The sequence below is a fragment of the Epinephelus lanceolatus genome, chromosome 12, assembly GCF_041903045.1.
Source record: "Epinephelus lanceolatus isolate andai-2023 chromosome 12, ASM4190304v1, whole genome shotgun sequence".
NCBI lineage: Eukaryota > Metazoa > Chordata > Actinopteri > Perciformes > Serranidae > Epinephelus > Epinephelus lanceolatus.
This window is the reverse complement of record NC_135745.1, coordinates 45,269,943-45,294,454: the sequence shown is the minus strand read 5'-3', so window position 1 is coordinate 45,294,454 and position 24,512 is coordinate 45,269,943. Positions and strand designations below refer to the sequence as shown.

Genomic DNA, 24,512 nt, shown 5'->3' with positions numbered 1-24,512 from the left:
GGATGATTACAGGTTGATTAAGGGATAACTAAGGGTTGAATATGAGATAATTAAGGGATCATTTTGGGTTGATTATGGGTAGGCTAAGGATAATTGAGGGTTGATTAAGGAATACAAAAGGGATAATTGCTGAGTGATTAAGAGATATTTACGTGTTGATGAAGGGAAAATTAAGGGGTTATTACTGGTAGATAAAGGGACAACAATGGGCTGATTAAAGAATTATTAATGGTAAATTTAGGGTAGTTGGGGGTTAAGGGATAATTATGAGTAGAGTAAGGGATAGTTGCGGGTTGATAAAGGGATATTTATGGTTTAATTTGGCAGATTAATTCAGGGAAAATGAAGGATGTTAGTCCACAGTGACATATTTAAAGGAGAAAACGAAATAAAAACAAAAGGCAGTTTGTGTTTTTTTGTTTCACCAGATTTTTTTAGTTTAATTTAAAAAGTCCAGCAAATAAAAAAACAACCAATAAAAACTCAGAGTGTCTGTGACATCAGCAGCAGGTCTGGTGACATCATCAAATGGGACAAAGTCGTCATATGGCTAACAGTCCAATCAGAGCGTCCAATCATCTGTCAAAGCCTGGCGTGCTGCGAGGGGGCGTGGTGTCTGCGCATGTGTCTGAGCAACAGCTGGCGGTCTGGACTCGAGTAATCACACTGTTGGCATGGAAACGCCTCACCAGTATGATGACGGCGAGCGTGAAGGTCCAAACTCTTCTTCTGGATACTGATTAAAGAAAAAACAAAAAACAGTAGTTTAAATCTGAATACAGGTGTGTAGGTACCTGTTGTAGCTTATATCTGTATACAGGTGTGTAGATACCTGCTGTAGTTTATATCTGTATACAGGTGTGTAGGTACCTGTTGTAGTTTATATCTGTATACAGGTGTGTAGTTACCTGCTGTAGTTTATATCTGTATACAAGTGTGTAGTTACCTGTTGTAGTTTATATCTGTATACAGGTGTGTAGTTACCTGCTGTAGTTTATATCTGTATACAGGTGTGTAGTTACCTGCTGTAGTTTATATCTGTATACAGGTGTGTAGGTACCTGCTGTAGTTTATATCTGTATACAGGTGTGTAGGTATGTGTTGTAGTTTATATCTGTATACAGGTGTGTAGTTACCTGCTGTAGTTTATATCTGTATACAGGTGTGTAGTTACCTGCTGTAGTTTATATCTGTATACAGGTGTGTAGGTATGTGTTGTAGTTTATATCTGTATACAGGTGTGTCCAGGTGTGTAGTTACCTGCTGTAGTTTATATCTGTATACAGGTGTGTACAGGTGTGTATGTACCTGCTGTAGTTTATATCTGTACACAGGTGTGTCCAGGTGTGTAGTTACCTGCTGTAGTTTATATCTGTATACAGGTGTGTAGTTACCTGCTGTAGTTTATATCTGTATACAGGTGTGTCCAGGTGTGTAGGTACCTGCTGTAGTTTATATCTGTACACAGGTGTGTCCAGGTGTGTAGTTACCTGCTGTAGTTTATATCTGTATACAGGTGTGTAGTTACCTGCTGTAGTTTATATCTGTATACAGGTGTGTCCAGGTGTGTAGGTACCTGCTGTAGTTTATATCTGTACACAGGTGTGTCCAGGTGTGTAGTTACCTGCTGTAGTTTATATCTGTATACAGGTGTGTAGTTACCTGCTGTAGTTTATATCTATATACAGGTGTGTAGTTACCTGCTGTAGTTTATATCTGTATACAGGTGTGTCCAGGTGTGTAGGTACCTGCTGTAGTTTATATCTGTATACAGGTGTGTAGTTACCTGCTGTAGTTTATATCTGTATACAGGTGTGTAGTTACCTGCTGTAGTTTATGTCTGTATACAGGTGTGTCCAGGTGTGTAGTTACCTGCTGTAGTTTATATCTGTATACAGGTGTGTAGTTACCTGCTGTAGTTTATATCTGTATACAGGTGTGTCCAGGTGTGTAGGTACCTGCTGTAGTCACAGAGTTGACACCTGTAGGGTTTCTCCTGACTGTGAGTCCTGATGTGTCGGAGCAGAGAGCTGCGATCTATAGAAGCATACGGACACTCAGCACACCTGTACGGCTTCTCACCTGAAAACACACAGTATGCATAGTCAGCTGACTGGTGTGTGTTCTAAGGTGTGTTTTTTTGTTTTTAAAAATTTTATTTACTTTATTAATCCCCCTGAGGGGAAATTCATTTTTTTCACTCTGTCAATTACACACAGGTCTGAAAGACACACACATGCACAAACAGGACCTATACATGCACAAAGTGGAGAGATGTCAGAGTGAGGGGGCTGCCCTTGGTCAGGCGTCCCGAGTGGGTGGGGGGTTTGGTGCCTTGCTCAAGGGCACCCCGGCAGTGCCCAGGAGGTGAACTGGCACCTCTCCAGCCACCAGTCCACGCTCCATATTTGGTCTGGACGGGGACTCGATCTCCGGTTCCCAACCCAAGTCCCTATGGACTGAGCTACTGCCGCCCAGTCGTGTCCATAGGGACTTGGGAGCGTGGACTGGTGGCTGGAGAGGTGCCAGTTCACCTCCTGGGCACTGCCGGGGTGCCCTTGAGCAAGGCACTGAACCCCCCAAGCACTCCGGGCGCCTGACCAAGGCAGCCCCCTCACTCTGACATCTCTCCACTTTGTGCATGTATAGGTGCTGTTTGTGCATGTGTGTGTCTTTCAGACCTGTGTGTAATTGACAAAAAGAGTGAAAACATTGCTGTGTGTGTGTGTGTCCTCAAGTTTGTGTGTGTTACCTGTGTGTGTCCTCAGGTGTTGCAGCAGCGAGGCCTTCAGGCGGCTGCAGTAGGAGCAGTGAGGACAGGTGTACGGTTTGTCTCCTCTGTGGATTCCCAGGTGGCGTCTCAGTGTCAGTTTGGTGGAGAACTTCCTGTGGACAGAAAGAAGTGACCAACCACAGCCCTGTAACAGGTAACACACCTGAAACACACCTGGCTGAGCTGCGGCTGTGTGTTCAAATACCTGCACTAACAGGACGCAGCCTGAGTGACCTTCAGCTGCTCTGTCCACCTGTCCTCTCCTGTGATTGGTCAGTGAGTGAAGCCTGTGATCATGTGATCAGCAGTGCAGTGATGGATTGTGGGTGATGTAGTTACCTGTGGCACAGAGAGCAACAGAAGTCCGTGTCTGTGGCGTCCTTCTCTTCTTCTGTGCTTCTTCTCGTTCTCTTCTTTTTCTTCTGTGTGACGTTCTGCAGAGAGCCCGTCTGACCTCTGCTGCTCTGACTGCCCTCACACACACACAGTAAAAATATTTTAACAGTTCCTTTTATTTTGAAAGTCAATGACACAAGTGTAACCTTTGACCCTGTGGTCACACTGGTCACGAACGTGGAGCATGCTAAAATGTTTCCGAACCTGACAGTGATTGAATGTTTTCACGATCCAGTGAAAGAGAGTGTCCAATTCAAGAACTGAGAACCAGCTTAATGTGAGGGACTGGAGCCAGGGGGGGTTTGATCACAGGACTACAGGCCTCTCACCCTACAGGACTCTCACCCTACAGGCCTCTGACCCTACAGGACTCTCATCCTACAGGCCTCTGACCCTACAGGCCTCTCACCCTACAGGCCTCTGACCCTACAGGACTCTCATCCTACAGGACTCTGACCCTACAGGCCTCTCACCCTACAGGCCTCTGACCCTACAGGCCTCTGACCCTACAGGACTCTCATCCTACAGGCGTCTGACCATACAGGACTCTCATCCTACAGGCCTCTGACCCTACAGGACTCTCATCCTACAGGCCTCTCACCCTACAGGCCTCTGACCCTACAGGACTCTCATCCTACAGGCCTCTGACCCTACAGGCCTCTGACCCTACAGGCCTCTCATCCTACAGGCCTCTGACCCTACAGGCCTCTGACCCTACAGGCCTCTCATCCTACAGGCCTCTGACCCTACAGGCCTCTGACCCTACAGGCCTCTCATCCTACAGGCCTCTGACCCTACAGGACTCTGACCCTACAGGCCTCTCACCCTACAGGCCTCTGACCCTACAGAACTCTCATCCTACAGGCCTCTCATCCTACAGGCCTCTCACCCGACAGGCCTCTCATCCTACAGGCCTCTGACCCTACAGAACTCTCATCCTACAGGCCTCTCACCCTACAGGCCTCTCACCCGACAGGCCTCTCATCCTACAGGCCTCTGACCCTACAGGCCTCTCACCCTACAGGACTTTCATCCTACAGGCCTCTGACCCTACAGGACTCTCATCCTACAGGCCTCTCATCCTACAGGCCTCTCACCCGACAGGCCTCTCATCCTACAGGCCTCTGACCCTACAGGCCTCTCACCCTACAGGACTTTCATCCTACAGGCCTCTGACCCTACAGGACTCTCATCCTACAGGCCTCTCACCCTACAGGCCTCTGACCCTACAGGACTCTCATCCTACAGGCCTCTGACCCTACAGGCCTCTCATCCTACAGGCCTCTCACCCGACAGGCCTCTCATCCTACAGGCCTCTGACCCTACAGGCCTCTCACCCTACAGGACTTTCATCCTACAGGCCTCTGACCCTACAGGACTCTCATCCTACAGGCCTCTCACCCTACAGGCCTCTGACCCTACAGGCCTCTCACCCTACAGGACTTTCATCCTACAGGCCTCTGACCCTACAGGACTCTCATCCTACAGGCCTCTGACCCTACAGGACTCTCATCCTACAGGCCTCTCACCCTACAGGACTCTCATTCTACAGGCCTCTGACCCTACAGGCCTCTCACCCTACAGGCCTCTGACCCTACAGGCCTCTCACCCTACAGGACTTTCATCCTACAGGCCTCTGACCCTACAGGACTCTCACCCTACAGGCCTCTGACCCTACAGGCCTCTCATCCTACAGGCCTCTCATCCTACAGGCCTCTCACCCTACAGGCCTCTGACCCTACAGGCCTCTGACCCTACAGGACTCTCATCCTACAGGCCTCTGACCCTACAGGCCTCTGACCCTACAGGACTCTCATCCTACAGGACTCTGACCCTACAGGCCTCTGACCCTACAGGACTCTCACCCTACAGGCCTCTGACCCTACAGGACTCTCACCCTACAGGCCTCTGACCCTACAGGACTTTCACCCTACAGGACTCTCACCCTACAGGCCTCTGACCCTACAGGACTCTCATCCTACAGGCCTCTCACCCTACAGGACTCTCATCCTACAGGCCTCTGACCATACAGGACTCTCATCCTACAGGCCTCTCATCCTACAGGCCTCTGACTCTACAGGCCTCTCATCCTACAGGCCTCTCACCCTACAGGACTCTCATCCTACAGGCCTCTGACCCTACAGGACTCTCATCCTACAGGCCTCTGACCATACAGGACTCTCATCCTACAGGCCTCTCACCCTACAGGACTCTCACCCTACAGGCCTCTGACCCTACAGGACTCTCACCCTACAGGCCTCTGACCCTACAGGACTCTCACCCTACAGGCCTCTGACCCTACAGGACTTTCACCCTACAGGACTTTCACCCTACAGGACTCTCACCCTACAGGCCTCTGACCCTACAGGACTCTCATCCTACAGGCCTCTCACCCTACAGGACTCTCATCCTACAGGCCTCTGACCCTACAGGACTCTCATCCTACAGGCCTCTGACCATACAGGACTCTCATCCTACAGGCCTCTCACCCTACAGGACTCTCACCCTACAGGCCTCTGACCCTACAGGACTCTCACCCTACAGGCCTCTGACCCTACAGGACTTTCACCCTACAGGACTTTCACCCTACAGGACTCTCACCCTACAGGCCTCTGACCCTACAGGACTCTCATCCTACAGGCCTCTCACCCTACAGGACTCTCATCCTACAGGCCTCTGACCATACAGGACTCTCATCCTACAGGCCTCTCATCCTACAGGCCTCTGACCCTACAGGCCTCTCATCCTACAGGCCTCTCACCCTACAGGACTCTCATCCTACAGGCCTCTGACCCTACAGGCCTCTGACCATACAGGACTCTCATCCTACAGGCCTCTCACCCTACAGGATTCTCATCCTACAGGCCTCTGACCATACAGGACTCTCATCCTACAGGCCTCTCATCCTACAGGCCTCTGACCCTACAGGCCTCTCATCCTACAGGCCTCTCATCCTACAGGCCTCTGACCCTACAGGACTCTCATCCTACAGGACTCTGACCCTACAGGCCTCTGACCCTACAGGACTCTCATCCTACAGGCCTCTGACCCTACAGGACTCTCATCCTACAGGCCTCTGACCCTACAGGACTCTCATCCTACAGGACTCTGACCCTACAGGACTCTCATCCTACAGGCCTCTGATCCTACAGGACTCTCATCCTACAGGCCTCTGACCCTACAGGACTCTCATCCTACAGGACTCTGACCCTACAGGACTCTCATCCTACAGGACTCTGACCCTACAGGCCTCTCATCCTACAGGCCTCTCACCCTACAGGACTCTCATCCTACAGGCCTCTGACCCTACAGGACTCTGACCCTACAGGACTCTCACCCTACAGGCCTCTGACCCTACAGGACTCTCACCCTACAGGCCTCTGACCCTACAGGACTTTCACCCTACAGGACTTTCACCCTACAGGACTCTCACCCTACAGGCCTCTGACCCTACAGGACTCTCATCCTACAGGCCTCTCACCCTACAGGACTCTCATCCTACAGGCCTCTGACCCTACAGGACTCTCATCCTACAGGCCTCTGACCATACAGGACTCTCATCCTACAGGCCTCTCACCCTACAGGACTCTCACCCTACAGGCCTCTGACCCTACAGGACTCTCACCCTACAGGCCTCTGACCCTACAGGACTCTCACCCTACAGGCCTCTGACCCTACAGGACTTTCACCCTACAGGACTTTCACCCTACAGGACTCTCACCCTACAGGCCTCTGACCCTACAGGACTCTCATCCTACAGGCCTCTCACCCTACAGGACTCTCATCCTACAGGCCTCTGACCATACAGGACTCTCATCCTACAGGCCTCTCATCCTACAGGCCTCTGACCCTACAGGCCTCTCATCCTACAGGCCTCTCACCCTACAGGACTCTCATCCTACAAGCCTCTGACCCTACAGGACTCTCATCCTACAGGCCTCTGACCATACAGGACTCTCATCCTACAGGCCTCTCACCCTACAGGACTCTCATCCTACAGGCCTCTGACCATACAGGACTCTCATCCTACAGGCCTCTCATCCTACAGGCCTCTGACCCTACAGGCCTCTCATCCTACAGGCCTCTCATCCTACAGGCCTCTGACCCTACAGGCCTCTCACCCTACAGGCCTCTCATCCTACAGGCCTCTGACCCTACAGGACTCTCATCCTACAGGCCTCTGACCCTACAGGCCTCTGACCCTACAGGACTCTCATCCTACAGGCCTCTGACCCTACAGGCCTCTGACCCTACAGGCCTCTGACCCTACAGGACTCTCATCCTACAGGCCTCTGACCCTACAGGCCTCTGACCCTACAGGCCTCTGACCCTACAGGACTCTCATCCTACAGGCCTCTGACCCTACAGGACTCTCATCCTACAGGACTCTGACCCTACAGGACTCTCATCCTACAGGACTCTGACCCTACAGGCCTCTGACCCTACAGGCCTCTCACCCTACAGGCCTCTGACCCTACAGGACTCTCATCCTACAGGACTCTGACCCTACAGGCCTCTCACCCTACAGGCCTCTGACCCTACAGGCCTCTCACCCTACAGGACTCTCATCCTACAGGCCTCTCACCCTACAGGACTCTCATCCTACAGGCCTCTGACCATACAGGACTCTCATCCTACAGGCCTCTGACCCTACAGGACTCTCATTCTACAGGCCTCTCACCCTACAGGCCTCTGACCCTACAGGACTCTCATCCTACAGGCCTCTGACCCTACAGGCCTCTGACCCTACAGGACTCTGACCCTACAGGCCTCTCACCCTACAGGCCTCTGACCCTACAGGACTCTCATCCTACAGGCCTCTGACCCTACAGGCCTCTGACCCTACAGGACTCTCATCCTACAGGCCTCTGACCCTACAGGCCTCTGACCCTACAGGACTCTCATCCTACAGGCCTCTGACCCTACAGGCCTCTCATCCTACAGGACTCTGACCCTACAGGACTCTCATCCTACAGGCCTCTCACCCTACAGGACTCTCATCCTACAGGCCTCTGACCCTACAGGACTCTCATCCTACAGGCCTCTGACCCTACAGGACTCTCATCCTACAGGCCTCTCACCCTACAGGCCTCTGACCCTACAGGACTCTCATCCTACAGGCCTCTGACCCTACAGGCCTCTCATCCTACAGGCCTCTCACCTGACAGGCCTCTCATCCTACAGGCCTCTGACCCTACAGGCCTCTGACCCTACAGGACTCTCATCCTACAGGCCTCTGACCCTACAGGACTCTCATCCTACAGGCCTCTCACCCTACAGGCCTCTGACCCTACAGGACTCTCATCCTACAGGCCTCTGACCCTACAGGCCTCTCATCCTACAGGCCTCTCACCTGACAGGCCTCTCATCCTACAGGCCTCTGACCCTACAGGCCTCTCACCCTACAGGACTTTCATCCTACAGGCCTCTGACCCTACAGGACTCTCATCCTACAGGCCTCTGACCCTACAGGACTCTCATCCTACAGGCCTCTGACCCTACAGGACTCTCATTCTACAGGCCTCTGACCCTACAGGCCTCTGACCCTACAGGACTCTCATTCTACAGGCCTCTGACCCTACAGGCCTCTGACCCTACAGGACTCTCATTCTACAGGCCTCTGACCCTACAGGCCTCTGACCCTACAGGCCTCTCACCCTACAGGACTCTCACCCTACAGGATCGTCATCAAACACACTTAAGGACATTTATTTATAGACACCTTTTCATAATAAAAGCTTCTGAGTGTGAGGAGAGGACACTTTGAGTCGTCTACCTGTCTGCATGCTCCGCTGCCTTCTGTCCTGCTCGTCCAAACAGCCGGCCCCTCCACAGGTCTGAAGGAATCAAATCACATAATTGATTAGTACTCAGACCATTCACTGAAGGAAAAGTACAACAACAAAATTCTGTCACAGTCCTGCATCAGAGAGTTCAAACAAGAAGCTACTGTCAAACAGGAAGTGACCTCATGATGAGACGGCGTATCGTCTCTAGTCAACGACTCTCTGTGCTTCTGATCTGTAACATTGACAGGAAGTGACCGCCATGAGACGGCGTATCATCTCTAGTCAACAACTCTCTGTGCTTCTGATCTGTAACGTTGACAGGAAGTAACCACCATGAGACGGCGTATCATCTCTAGTCAACAACTCTCTGTGCTTCTGATCTGTAACGTTGACAGGAAGTGACCGCCATGAGACGGCGTATCATCTCTAGCCAACGACTTATTTTGTGGCTGAATATCATTTGTACCTTCTTAAAATCTGAATGAGGATAGTGATAGTGAGATACTGGCTACAGTGATGAAACAAAACCAGCGTCAGATGGACTGTATTCATAATCAATACGCCACAATAATATAAATAACCAGCGCCAATTCATCAGTCAATGAGAATGTGTGTGTGGGCGGGGCATAAGCACATACAGCCAGCAGCAGCAGCGACCCACCATCTGACACCGGCACACCGTGAGGACAGAAACAGAGGGCTCTGTGGGGACGGAGCACCTGCTGCAGCAAGCCAACACGCCGTCTGTGGTCATTTTGACTTGACCAGCAGACTTCACTACAAGCTGATTGGCTGTTGAAATAGGTTACGTGCTTTAAAACCAGCCGCCGGCCATTTGACCAGCTGAGTGTCAGGTGACACCATCAGTTGGCTTGAGTCCAGCTCAGACCCGCCAGTTCACACTGCTGACACTTTTCTCTGCAATGTTCTGACTCTGTTTCATCTCGTCATGAATCTTTGGTCTGAACTGGACTTTAGATCAGTGAGGTCAGTTACCTTCAGGTACAAACTGTAAAACGCAGAAATAAATGACAAACAAGGTCGACACTGATCAGAACCAGGTTCAGATCAATCGATCAGCTGACTGATGGTTCCAGATGTTCAGAACTTGGATCTGAGTGTGGACGACCTGTAACTCAGACTGACCTACGTCACCTGAGTAAATGTACTGAGTGTTCACACCTGAATGGTTGCCATGGTGACGCTGACTGGAGCCATCATGTGTTTGTCGGTGAGCGTTTCCTGAGGCAGCACTCCTGAATGTCCTCAGACAGATGGGACAACTGAACGGCCTCAACGCCGCCTTCTTCTTCTTCTGTCTCTGCTCCTCCCTCCTCCTCCTGCTGCAGTGGCTCCTCCAGTGAGGCTCCAGCTCCTCCCAGCTGTCAACTGTCCAGCTGCAGAGGATGCAGCTGAACCCACTGGCCATCCGGTGAGACCGGATATGAACATCCAGGAGCCGCCTGGACGGCAGCGTCAGAGGACACAGGAGACACGACAGCCTCCGTTTGCCACAGGAGGAAGTCTTCGTCTGTTGGCCGTCTGTCTCGCTCTGCTTCACATTGCTAGGCTGCGACAGGTGGGCGGAGTTATCAAGCGGAGCGTGGATGGGGCGGGAGGAGGTGGGAGGGGCAGGAGGAGGAGGAGGAGCTTTGGCAGCTGATTTGCGACACAGTCCCAGAGTCATGAGGTGAGCGGACTGCGCCATCTCCTCCTGGGTGGCAGGGGGGGCGATGGGACAGGACAGATCCCCTGACCCTCCCTTCAGAGGGAAGATGGAAGATTCCTCCTCGAACAGAGTGCTGACCTGCAGACAGGAAACATTCTGTCATCAGTTCCACAGACCTTAAAGGGACAGCTCACGTTTATATGAAACAGTGTGACACCCAGAGGTGATGGACATCAGCACGCCGCCAGTATGACCATGATGAGCCGACCGCCACTGTGGAACAACACCTCATGTAAACATGAGAATGTGTCCTTCCTGTGTGTGTGTGTGTGTGTCTACATGTCTGACCTGGGCATGGCTTGTACTGAGAAATGTCTTGTGTATGTTTGAGTGTCAGGTGTGTCACCTCACAGGTGTGTGCGACCTGCAGCCCCCCCTCGCTGCTGATCTCACAGGTGGGCGGGCTCATGTTGTCCAGCATGTTGTAGAGCAGAAACTCCTCGTCCTCATCACTCTGCTTCGATTCTCCGTTCAGATCCAGCTGATAGGGTGACACCCCCCGCTGGAGCCCCGCCTCCTCTCGGTCCTCAGCCCCACCCCCTCCATCAGCACCCCCAAGGTATGTGAGGGTGGGGGGCCGGTGCCTGAGCAGCAGGTGGCTGCTGATGGTGGCTTTGAGGCCGCAGGTGAACTGACAGAGTTTACAGCGATAAAGCTCCACCAGGAAAGACTCCACCAGCCCCCCGGACAGACCCTCCACCTCCCCGCAGTACAGACTGGAGCTCATGGCCCCGCCCACCACCTGCAGAGTCACAGGACTAATGTCACGGTACCGCTGCTTCACCGATGATGACATCACCATAACATCACAGGCAGCAGAGGACGCTCTCTGAAAACAGAAGTATGATTCGGTTACTCTGATCTACAGAAGGGCGGTCTGACAGACAGGAAATACCCAGGGAGCCAAAACACCATGGTGACGAGGTCAGAGGAGGACGGTCTGACTGGTTCACGATGATGGAAAGGCAACAGCAACTGAAATAACCAAGCGTTACAACCAAGGTCTGCAGAAGACCATCTGTGAACATTTAAACCTGTAAGCCCCGCCCCTCAGCCCAAATTAAAAACCTACGCTCCTCCCAGGCTTAAAACTAATGAACAGTCCCTGACTGAATCCAGGGTTGCCAACTCTCACGCATCTGGAGAGGAGAGGAGAGGAGAGGGTCAGACTCCGCCTGACCGGCAGACCAGTTGAGCAAAATGCAGTGCAGCCAAATGTTTCTGTGGAAAGCTACTCTCTGATTGGTACGCAATCCATATTTGCGCTTTGATTGGGCAGCTCTAGTCTCAGGCTGGGGAGGACATGACTTTTCAAGTGAACTGAGAGACGCTTGACTGGACTTGAAAAAAGGTAAGTTGGCTCACTGGTAATTTGATGTCTTTGGTAGCGTGTGGACCGCAAACTGGATGTCTACTGGATCCATCGCGTGCGCGATTCGGCCGCAGCGTGGACTCACAAAAAAATGGCCCTGGCGGCCCACTATGATTGGTGAAATGCCATACACACACACTACGCTGTTCTCAAAATTAAAATAAATCTCAGTAGTACCCGACGTGCCCTGGAAGAGAGTACCAAGGCTAGAAAATCAACGTGCTCATTCACTTCTCATACACATCCTGGTGGTAGGAGATGGCCCCGGAGTACACAGTGCCTATGGTGAAAGCATACTCTCACTCAACAGGACACATCACAACAGGACAGGTCACAACAGGACACATCACAACAGGACAGGTCACAACAGGACACATCACAACAGGACACATCACAACAGGACAGGTCACAACAGGACACGTCACAACAGGACACATCACAACAGGACAGGTCACAACAGGACAGGTCACAACAGGACAGGTCACAACAGGACACATCACAACAGGACACATCACAACAGGACACATCACAACAGGACAGGTCACAACAGGACACATCACAACAGGACACATCACAACAGGACAGGTCACAACAGGACACATCACAACAGGACACATCACAACAGGACAGGTCACAACAGGACACATCACAACAGGACACGTCACAACAGGACAGATCACAACTGGGCAGGTCACAACAGGACAGATCACAACTGGGCAGGTCACAACAGGACAGGTCACAACAGGACACGTCACAACAGGACACATCACAACTGGGCAGGTCACAACAGGACAGGTAACAACAGGACAGATCACAACAGGACAGGTCACAACAGGACACGTCACAACAGGACAGATCACAACAGGACACATCACAACAGGACACATCACAACAGGACAGGTAACAACAGGACAGGTCACAACAGGACACATCACAACAGGACACGTCACAACAGGACACGTCACAACAGGACACGTCACAACTGGGCAGGTCACAACAGGACAGGTCACAACAGGACACATCACAACCGGACACATCACAACAGGACAGGTCACAACAGGACACGTCACAACAGGACAGATCACAACAGGACACATCACAACAGGACACATCACAACAGGACAGGTAACAACAGGACACATCACAACAGGACAGGTCACAACAGGACACATCACAACAGGACAGGTCACAACAGGACAGGTCACAACAGGACAGGTCACAACAGGACAGGTCACAACAGGACAGATCACAACAGGACAGGTCACAACAGGACACGTCACAACAGGACAGATCACAACAGGACACATCACAACAGGACACATCACAACAGGACAAGTAACAACAGGACAGGTCACAACAGGACACATCACAACCGGACACATCACAACAGGACAGGTCACAACAGGACACGTCACAACAGGACAGATCACAACAGGACACATCACAACAGGACACATCACAACAGGACAGGTAACAACAGGACACATCACAACAGGACAGGTCACAACAGGACACATCACAACAGGACAGATCACAACAGGACACATCACAACAGGACACATCACAACAGGACAAGTAACAACAGGACAGGTCACAACAGGACACATCACAACCGGACACATCACAACAGGACAGGTCACAACAGGACACGTCACAACAGGACAGATCACAACAGGACACATCACAACAGGACACATCACAACAGGACAGGTAACAACAGGACACATCACAACAGGACAGGTCACAACAGGACACATCACAACAGGACAGGTCACAACAGGACAGGTCACAACAGGACAGGTCACAACAGGACAGGTCACAACAGGACAGATCACAACAGGACAGGTCACAACAGGACACGTCACAACAGGACAGATCACAACAGGACACATCACAACAGGACACATCACAACAGGACAAGTAACAACAGGACAGGTCACAACATGACACATCACAACAGGACACGTCACAACAGGACACGTCACAACTGGGCAGGTCACAACAGGACAGGTCACAACAGGACACGTCACAACAGGACACATCACAACAGGACAGGTCACAACAGGACACGTCATAACAGGACACATCACAACAGGACACATCACAACAGGACAGGTCACAACAGGACACATCACAACAGGACACATCACAACAGGACAGGTCACAACAGGACAGGTCACAACAGGACAGGTAACAACAGGACACATCACAACAGGACAGGTCACAACAGGACAGGTCACAACAGGACAGGTCACAACAGGACACATCACAACAGGACAGGTCACAACAGGACAGGTCACAACAGGACACATCACAACAGGACACATCACAACAGGACAGGTCACAACAGGACAGGTCACAACAAGACACATCACAACAGGACAGGTCACAACAGGACACATCACAACAGGACAGGTCACAACAGGACACATCACAACAGGACACATCACAACAGGACACATCACAACAGGACACATCACAACAGGACAGGTCTCAGCAGGACACATCACAACAGGACACATCACAACAGGACAGGTCACAACAGGACACATCACAACAGGACAGGTCACAACAAGACACATCACAACAGGACAGGTCACAGCAGGACACATCACAACAGGACACATCACAACAGGACACATCACAACAGGACACATCACAACTGGGCAGGTCACAACAGGACACATCACAACAGGACACGTCACAACAGGACACGTCACAACAGGACACATCACAACAGGACACATCACAACAGGACAGGTCACAACAGGACACATCACAACAGGACACATCACAACAGGACAGGTCACAACAGGACACGTCTCAACAGGACAGATCACAACAGGACACATCACAACAGGACACATCACAACAGGACAGGTCACAACAGGACACATCACAACAGGACACGTCACAACAGGACACGTCACAACAGGACACGTCACAACTGGGCAGGTCACAACAGGACACGTCACAACAGGACACATCACAACCGGACACATCACAACAGGACAGGTCACAACAGGACACGTCACAACAGGACACATCACAACAGGACAGGTCACAACAGGACACGTCACAACAGGACACATCACAACAGGACACATCACAACAGGACACATCACAACAGGACAGGTAACAACAGGACACATCACAACAGGACAGGTCACAACAGGACAGGTAACAACAGGACACATCACAACAAGACACATCACAACAGGACAGGTCACAACAGGACAGGTCACAACAGGACACATCACAACAGGACAGGTCACAACAGGACAGGTCACAACAGGACAGGTCACAACAGGACACGTCACAACAGGACAGGTCACAACAGGACACATCACAACAGGACACATCACAACAGGACACATCACAACAGGACACATCACAACAGGACAGGTCACAACAGGACACATCACAACAGGACACATCACAACAGGACAGGTCACAACAGGACAGGTCACAACAGGACAGGTCACAACAGGACACATCACAACAGGACAGGTCACAACAGGACACATCACAACAGGACAGGTCACAGCAGGACACATCACAACAGGACACATCACAACAGGACAGGTCACAACAGGACAGGTCACAACAGGACACATTACAACAGGACAGGTCACAACAGGACACATCACAACAGGACACATCACAACAGGACAGGTCACAACAGGACACATCACAACAGGACACATCACAACAGGACACGTCACAACAGGACACGTCACAACAGGACACATCACAACAGGACACATCACAACAGGTCAGGTCACAACAGGACACATCACAACTGGGCAGGTCACAACAGGACACATCACAACAGGACAGGTCACAACAGAACACATCACAACAGGACAGGTCACAACAGGACAGGTCACAACAGGACACATCACAACAGGACAGGTCACAACAGGACACATCACAACAGGACACATCACAACAGGACAGGTCACAACAGGACACATCACAACAGGACACATCACAACAGGACACGTCACAACAGGACACATCACAACAGGACAGGTCACAACAGGACAGGTCACAACAGGACACATCACAACAGGACAGGTCACAACAGGACACATCACAACAGGACAGGTCACAGCAGGACACATCACAACAGGACACATCACAACAGGACAGGTCACAACAGGACAGGTCACAACAGGACAGGTCACAACAGGACAGGTCACAACAGGACACATCACAACAGGACAGGTCACAACAGGACACATCACAACAGGACACATCACAACAGGACACGTCACAACAGGACACATCACAACAGGACACATCACAACAGGTCAGGTCACAACAGGACACATCACAACTGGGCAGGTCACAACAGGACACATCACAACAGGACACATCACAACAGGACAGGTCACAACAGGACACATCACAACAGGACACGTCACAACAGGACACAACACAACAGGACAGGTCACAACAGGACAGGTCACAACAGGACACATCACAACTGGGCAGGTCACAACAGGACACATCACAACAGGACACATCACAACTGGGCAGGTCACAACAGGACACATCACAACAGGACAGGTCACAACAGGACAGGTCACAACAGGACACATCACAACAGGACAGGTCACAACAGGACAGGTAACAACAGGACACGTCACAACAGGACAGGTCACAACAGGACACATCACAACAGGACAGGTCACAACAGGACACATCACAACAGGACACATCACAACAGGACACGTCACAACAGGACACGTCACAACAGGACAGGTCACAACAGGACACATCACAACAGGTCAGGTCACAACAGGACACATCACAACAGGACACATCACAACAGGCCAGGTCACAACAGGACACATCACAACAGGACACATCACAACAGGACAGGTCACAACAGGACACGTCACAACAGGACACATCACAACAAGACAGGTCACAACAGGACACATCACAACAGGACAGGTCACAACAGGACACGCCACAACAGGACAGGTCACAACAGGACACATCACAACAGGACACATCACAACAAGACAGGTCACAACAGGACACATCACAACAGGACAGGTCACAACAAGACAGGTCACAACAGGACACATCACAACAGGACAGGTCACAACAAGACAGGTCACAACAGGACACATCACAACAGGACACATCACAACAAGACAGGTCACAACAGGACACATCACAACAGGACAGGTCACAACAGGACACATCACAACAGGACACATCACAACAAGACAGGTCACAACAGGACACATCACAACAGGACACATCACAACAGGACACATCACAACAGGACAGGTCACAACAGGACACATCACAACAGGACACATCACAACAGGACACATCACAACAGGACAGGTCACAACAGGACACATCACAACAGGACACATCACAACAGGACAGGTCACAACAGGACACATCACAACAGGACAGGTCACAACAGGACACATCACAACAGGACACATCACAACAGGACAGGTCACAACAGGACACATCACAACAGGACACATCACAACAGGACACATCACAACAGGACAGGTCACAACAGGACACATAACAACAGGACACATCACAACAGGACACATCACAACAGGACAGGTCACAACAGGACACATCACAACAGGACACATCACAACAGGTCAGGTCACAACAGGACACATCACAACAGGACACATCACAACAGGCCAGGTCACAACAGGACACATCACAACAGGACACATCACAACAGGACAGGTCACAACAGGACACATCACAACAGGACACATCACAACAAGACAGGTCACAACAGGACACGTCACAACAGGACAGGTCACAACAGGACACGTCACAACAGGACAGGTCACAACAGGACACATCACAACAGGACACATCACAACAAGACAGGTCACAACAGGACACATCACAACAGGACAGGTCACAACAAGACAGGTCACAACAGGACACATCACAACAGGACAGGTCACAACAAGACAGGTCACAACAGGACACATCACAACAAGACAGGTCACAACAGGACACATCACAACAGGACAGGTCACAACAGGACACATCACAACAGGACACATCACAACAAGACAGGTCACAACAGGACACATCACAACAGGACACATCACAACAGGACACATCACAACAGGACAGGTCACAACAGGACACATCACAACAGGACACATCACAACAGGACACATCACAACAGGACACGTCACAACAGGACACATCACAACAGGACACATCACAACAGGACAGGTCACAACAGGACAGGTCACAACAGGACAGGTCACAACAGGACAGGCCACTGGACCACAGACTGATGAAATGGACCTTGAGCTGCACCATAAAACAAATATTGAGCGTCTATGAAGTGTGTGTGGCTGAGGCCTGTAGATATGAATATGTAAATGTACACTTATGTCCTCTGTTTGCCACATGTGCACATTTACTCTTTTAAGGTAAAAAAAAAAGTGCTGCCGTGTCCACGTATGAACGCGACCACGCACGCACAAGCAGGTGTTACGTCACAAGCTAAAATCTCACTCCAGCCCTCTGACCAAAGCTGGCACCCCTGACTGAATCATCTGTCTCCAGTGTTGCCAAGTCCACTCATTATAAGCAACTTTGGGCTTGTTTTTCTGTAAAGTCACTTACAAATATTGGTATTCGCAGGTCACGGTTTTCTTGGGCTTGTTTCTAAAGCGTAGTTGCTTATTTGGGCTTGTTCCCAGCTCAATAATAAGTTGTCAAGCAGATATTTTCGATATGTTATTTAAACATAGAATAGTTTGTCTTGCCTGTTCCCTCTGTCCCTCCCTTTCCCCATACACACAGGAGACAGCAGAGTTTTTTCCCACCTGCATCCTGCTTCTAATTGACTCTGACCCTTATGCAACGAGTACTAGCCAATCAGAGGCAGAGCAGGGCAATGTGTTTTTTTTCTGGTTAGGAAAACATCAGTCCTGTAACTAAAAGAAAAAAGTTAGATGAGTGCATAAAAAGCAATAATAAATGAAGAATTTGTGAATTCAGGATGATATTTATTTGTGTGTGCAAATGTTAATTATCAGAGGTTTACTGTGTGTATAATGTACTTAGTACATCAGTCTATATTTGATATCCCATCTGTTTTTTAATGTTAAATAATGTTAAAAGGTGGTTTAACTCTCTCTTGTGGATGTAAATTGACAATATGTACCCACAGTTTAAAATCTGTCCCCACGGACTGTAAAACTGTGCACACAGTTTATTTAATTTTCTCTCACCGGAACCTCGGGGGGCTCCGTAGAAAACGTCGCTTGTTTTGGGCTTGTTTTCACAGGTCTGGTTGCTTATTTGTCTCGCGAGATCTGGCAACAGTCTGTCTCCATATTCACACAGAGACGATACAAATACCAGAAACGTTTCTTCACAGATTCACAACTTTTCTGAATAGAAAGACAAAAGTCATCTCTCTGAAAATATTCAGTTAACGTCACAAACACGTCACGAAACGAGCATACGGCTAAGGTGATGCTAACGTGATGCTAACGTGATGCTAACCGGAGCTCTTACACCGAGCTGTGAGGGGAAGCTAACAGTGTTAGCAGAAGCTAATGAGCCGTTTGATGCTTCATCACTAACGTTACATCACGTTTTCACAGCGCGGGAACAGGTGAGATTAAAGACAGAAACACCTGGACTCACCTGATGGATGCTACAAACACACTACTAACACTGCTCTTCTTCTTCTTCTTCTTCTTCTTCTTCTTCTTCTTCTGCTTCTGCTTCTTCTTCTTCTGTTGAATTTCCGGCAGACTAGGCACGGTTTAGTGCATTGCTGCCTCACACTGGAGACTATTCGTCATTGCAGCTTCAGGCACTATTCCCTATATTTTACCATACAGGTTTGTTGTTAAAAGGAAGTGAACTACTTCCCTAGCGCCCTCCCTTTGACCCAGTCCAGTACCCAACACAGTTGCAAGTGAAAATCTTTTGATTCCCACCTTTTCTAGCTTTAGAAACAGAGTCCTTCTTTGCTCAGCATATGCTGGGCAGTGCATCATGACATGGAGCACTGATTCTGAGACAGACAGTGTTCACACTTGCCATCTGTGCGTTTCCCCACCAATATCAACCCACTCGCAAGAGCACAGTGCCCCAGCCTAAGCCTTGTCAGCTTGATGTCATCTACTCGTGGCATGCTCACACTCTTGCTAGATTGCACTGATGGTTGGATGCTGAACAGTTTTCTCCCCCTACTGTCTCCCTCCCACTCCTGCTGCCATTGCCGATGGAGTCTTTCATAAATAATGCTACGGCACTCCATTTTCCCTAACGCCACCCTAACATCCACCTCATTCCTACCCATACTTTCCTTGGCCGCCCTGTCTGCCATCTCATTTCCCTCTACACCTACATGTGCTGGCACCCACATGAACCCCACACTACACCCCCTCCTCTCTAGTCGAGACACCACCATCAAGATTTCCCTAACTACATCCAGTCTAGCTCTGCCCCCCTCCGCTCCCCCCAGTGCCATCAAGGCCGAAAGTGAGTCTGTACATAAAACCACCTGTTCAAACCCCCCTTCCTCCACCCACCACAATGCCCACAGCAATGCTGTCAATTCTGCTGTGAATATTGAGATCCCGTCAGACAGCCTTCTACTTTGGCAGATGCGGACATGGGGGTCTGTGGGATTCTGGCAGCGTAGACGCGTCTTGGCATATCACTGCCCTCCAGTGGTTAGGAGCCTCATTGTCTTCTCAAACCAGCAGCGCTCTGTTTTCTATTGTAACAGCTCTGTGTCGTGTCGAACTGTAAAACTGCTTCCGCTGGTGGTTTTCACTCTAAAAGGAAACAGAAGTCACTCCTTAGACTGTCAAAGATTTATAAAGCGAGTCCCTTTGATCTCTGTATCTGACACACTCTAGAAAAACATGTCTCACAGTTTCAGGTGTTCCACATTCACACAGCCCAGAGGGATGCTTCCCCACACTATACAGATACTGATTGAGCCCACAGTGACCCAACCTTAACCTGCGTATTGTGACAGAGTCTTTCCTTGTTTCTACAAAGTAAGAAGCCTGAGTCCTCACGTGAGGTGAATGGAATAAAGGTGTCTCCACTTAGTCTCCTTCTCCCACATGCCCTGCCATGCCTCCTTGATTTTCCCTTTCAGCTCCTCTCCTCCTATGAGTACAGACAGATCTATGTTTTCATTATCTAAGGTAGTCTTAGCTACAGGCCCTCTCTGAGTTCTGAGTACTGCGTCCCGTATCCACTCCCCCTGCAGGCGCCAACTGCAACTACAACTGTCACTAACATCTACAGACAGTGCCAAGTGCAATATTACTGCCTCTGGGTCGTATCCAATCCATCCTACAGAACCCGGCCCGTCTCATACTGTATCCACGGATTATGTCTCCCCTCCACAAACACACCTGTTTTAATTTATATTGTACCACAGTAGCCAGAACTATAATTATAATATTATTACTTTCATTAATGTTGTTGTAAGCTACTGTCATTACCTGCATCTCTCTCTCTGTCTCTCTCTCTCTCTCTCTCTGTCTCTCTCTGTCTCTCTCTGTCTCTCTCTCTCTGTCTCATTGTGTCATACGGATTACTGTTAATTTATTATGCTGATCTGTTCTGTACGACATCTATTGCACGTCTGTCCGTCCTGGAAGAGGGATCCCTCCTCAGTTGCTCTTCCTGAGGTTTCTACCGTTTTTTTCCCCGTTAAAGGGTTTTTTGGGGAGTTTTTCCTGATCAGCTGTGAGGGTCATAAGGACAGAGGGATGTCGTATGCTGTAAAGCCCTGTGAGGCAAATTGTGATTTGTGATATTGGGCTTTATAAATAAAATTGATTGATTGAATTACTGATAGCCCGTACCCTATGAAGCCACACAATATTTCCAGATGCTCTCAGAACATAGTACCTATTAATTGTACTGCTTCACCTGACATGCACATCAGTTTTGGATTATTGAACGCCTGATCAATAGCCAATAAATCATTCATTTTAAATGATTTCTTTGTTGCCAAAAAGTTGGACCGCCTGCTGATAACAGAGACCTGGCAGCAAGAGCAGGAATCTGTTTCAATAATTGAACTTTGTCCTCCAAACTGCTCCTTCTCCTGTGCCCCACCGGCCTTGGGCCGTGGTGGGGGGCTAACCGTAGTCCACAGAGACTGTTTTACTACCTGCAAGTTGAGCACTGGATCTTTTTCGTCATTTGAAGCTCTGACATCCAAAATTGGTCGCTCCAAACCACTTTTCTGCTGTGTTATCTATCACCCCCCAGACATAAATGGTGCTTTTCTGTCTGATTTTAGTGAGTTTTTATCATCCATCATTCATTACAAAAGAATCCTCCTGGCTGATGACTTTAACATACACGTAAATGATAACACTAACAGCTTCGCTGCAAACTTTTTAGGATTACAGAGTCATTTAACCTGAACCAGCATATATCTGGCCCCACACACATCAAGGGAAACACTCTGGATCTGGTTTTCAGTCTTGGGTTGAATGTCATGGATGTTAGCATTGAAGATTTGCCAGTAACTGACCACAAAAGTGTTTTATTCAACATATCATTCAATGCCGACGTCACTCCAGGGAAGCAAGCAAAAAGTTCACGCATCCTTAACAGTCTCTCAGCAGAAAAATTTTCTGCCGCATTTGACTGCCGTGCAGGCCAATGCTCCGTCACCTCATGCGGACGTAGAGTCTCTCGTTCATGCTTTCAACTCCCACTGCTCTACAAGTTTATATGAAATAGCCCCCATAGTTACTTTTACCCTCAGACCTGTTAACTCCTCTCCTTGGGTAAATAACCAGATCCACAGCCACAAACACAAATGTTAAAAAATAGAATGGCTTTGGAAAACCACCAAACTCCAGGTCCACCATCTCAATCTCAAAGATCTGTTAAGCTCAATGCGCTGATTAAAAACGCAAGGGCTGCTTGTTTTGCTAACCTGATCACATCCAGCAGGCGAAACCCCAGAGTCTTATTCCAGACTATTAATAACATTATCAGTCCTCCACTCCCCTCAGTCCCTGTTTCTTCCAATCAGGATTGTAATAATTTTCTGTCTTTTTTTGTGAATAAGGTTGTTGCTGTTAGGGTTAGTATCACCCCCTCCGCTGCCTCCCCTCCAACCTGTCCACCCAGACTGGTTTCTCTTAGCAGTTTCTCCTCTATTACTCTGCTGGATCTGACTGAGCTAGTGGGCACCATGAAATCCTCGTCCAGTCCACTAGACATCTTACCAACGTCCTTGCTGAAAGAGGTTTTTAGCTCTGTGGGCCCCAGCTTGGTCTCCATTATTAACACCTCCCTGAAATCAGGCTGTGTTCCATCATTTTTCAAACAGACTACTGTGCAGCCGCTTCTCAAAAAGCCAAGCTTAGAGCCCTCCATACCCAAAAATTACAGACCCATCTCCAAACTGCCATTTATATCTAAAATCCTTGAGAAAGTAGTAGCAAACCAACTTATCTCCTTCTTGACCACCCAAGACCTGTTAGATATATTTCAGTCTGGCTTCTGGCAGCAGCACTCCACAGAAACAGCCCTCCTCAGAGTGTCTAATGATATCATGATGGCTGCCGATGCAGGCAAATGCTTCATACTGGTGCTATTAGACCTAAGTGCAGCATTTGATACTGTAGACCACCATATCATGCTCGACAGGCTCAGTAAGTGGGTGTCTCTGGGAGTGCTTTAAAGTGGTTCGCCTCCTACCTCAGTGAGAGAAGCTTCTCAGTAGCTGTTACCCCTTTTGTGTCTGACCCTGCTCTCCTGTCATGTGGCCTGCCTCAGGGTTCTGTTCTGGCCCCTATACTGTTCTCCCTGTATATGCTTCCCCTTGGCCGCATCATCAGTAATTTCAAAGCTGTTCCTATCATTGTTATGCAGATGACATCCAACTATACCTGTCATTTAAACCGGCTAACTTTAAAGAAATCAGCTCACTCCATGAATGTCTGTCTGCTATCAAGAAGTGGATGACCAACAACTTCCTCCAACTAAATGCAGACAAGACCGAGGTTCTGATCACTGCTGATGACCCAACAGTCTCGAAGGTGATCGACCACATGAGGTCACTATCACAAAACATCAGATCTAACCTCAGGAACCTTGGAGTCGTTTTTGACCAAAACATGCTGTTTGACAAACATGTCAATTCCCTGTCCCGCTCATGCTTCTTCCACCCCAGAATCCTTGCAAAACTCAGGTCCATCATCTAACACTCTGAACTGGAAATGGCTATCCATGCGTTTATTTCATCTTGGCTTGATTATTGCAATTCACTGTTCACCTGCCTCAGTAAATCATCCCTAGACCGTCTACAACTTGTCTAAAATGCCGCTGCCAGATTACTCACTCGATCACACAAGTCCTGCCATATCACCCCCATCCTAGCATCCCTGCACTGGCTTCCAGTTCATTTCA

At 49.6% G+C, this 24,512-nt stretch overlaps 1 protein-coding gene across 3 annotated transcripts; it reads right to left on the bottom strand.

Moving 5' to 3' along the window:
* Positions 1 to 405: 405 nt before the first annotated feature.
* On the bottom strand, positions 406 to 19,858 carry LOC117272401 (uncharacterized). 3 transcript variants are annotated; one of them, XR_013492475.1, is made up of 8 exons: positions 19,746 to 19,858; positions 11,034 to 11,516; positions 10,141 to 10,765; positions 8,946 to 9,006; positions 3,113 to 3,241; positions 2,753 to 2,956; positions 1,959 to 2,082; positions 406 to 736 (listed from the first exon to the last, which is right to left on the bottom strand). XR_013492475.1 is itself a non-coding variant. In XM_033651313.2 (8 exons), the coding sequence occupies exons 2-8, from the start codon at positions 11,487 to 11,489 to the stop codon at positions 583 to 585; spliced, it is 1,683 nt and encodes a 560-aa protein (XP_033507204.1). In that variant the 5' UTR covers positions 11,490 to 11,516; positions 19,746 to 19,858; the 3' UTR covers positions 406 to 582. The 3 variants fall into 3 exon arrangements, 2 of the variants coding, with proteins under 2 accessions (XP_033507204.1, XP_033507205.1); XM_033651313.2 differs by having other exon boundaries at positions 2,753 to 2,886; XM_033651314.2 differs by having other exon boundaries at positions 2,753 to 2,886; positions 11,034 to 11,429; positions 19,746 to 19,846.
* Positions 19,859 to 24,512: the final 4,654 nt, after the last annotated feature.

Bases quoted from the DNA above. Each gene is read 5' to 3' on its own strand.
- LOC117272401 (XM_033651313.2), bottom strand. From the start codon at position 11,489: ATGGTGATGTCATCATCGGTGAAGCAGCGGTACCGTGACATTAGTCCT. The intron at 9,007-10,140 runs GTGTGAACACTC...TGATTCCTTCAG, and splicing joins TCACCATGGCAACCATTCAG to ACCTGTGGAGGGGCCGGCTG. The intron at 2,887-3,112 runs GTAACTACATCA...TTCTGTCCACAG, and splicing joins TGTTGCTCTCTGTGCCACAG to GAAGTTCTCCACCAAACTGA.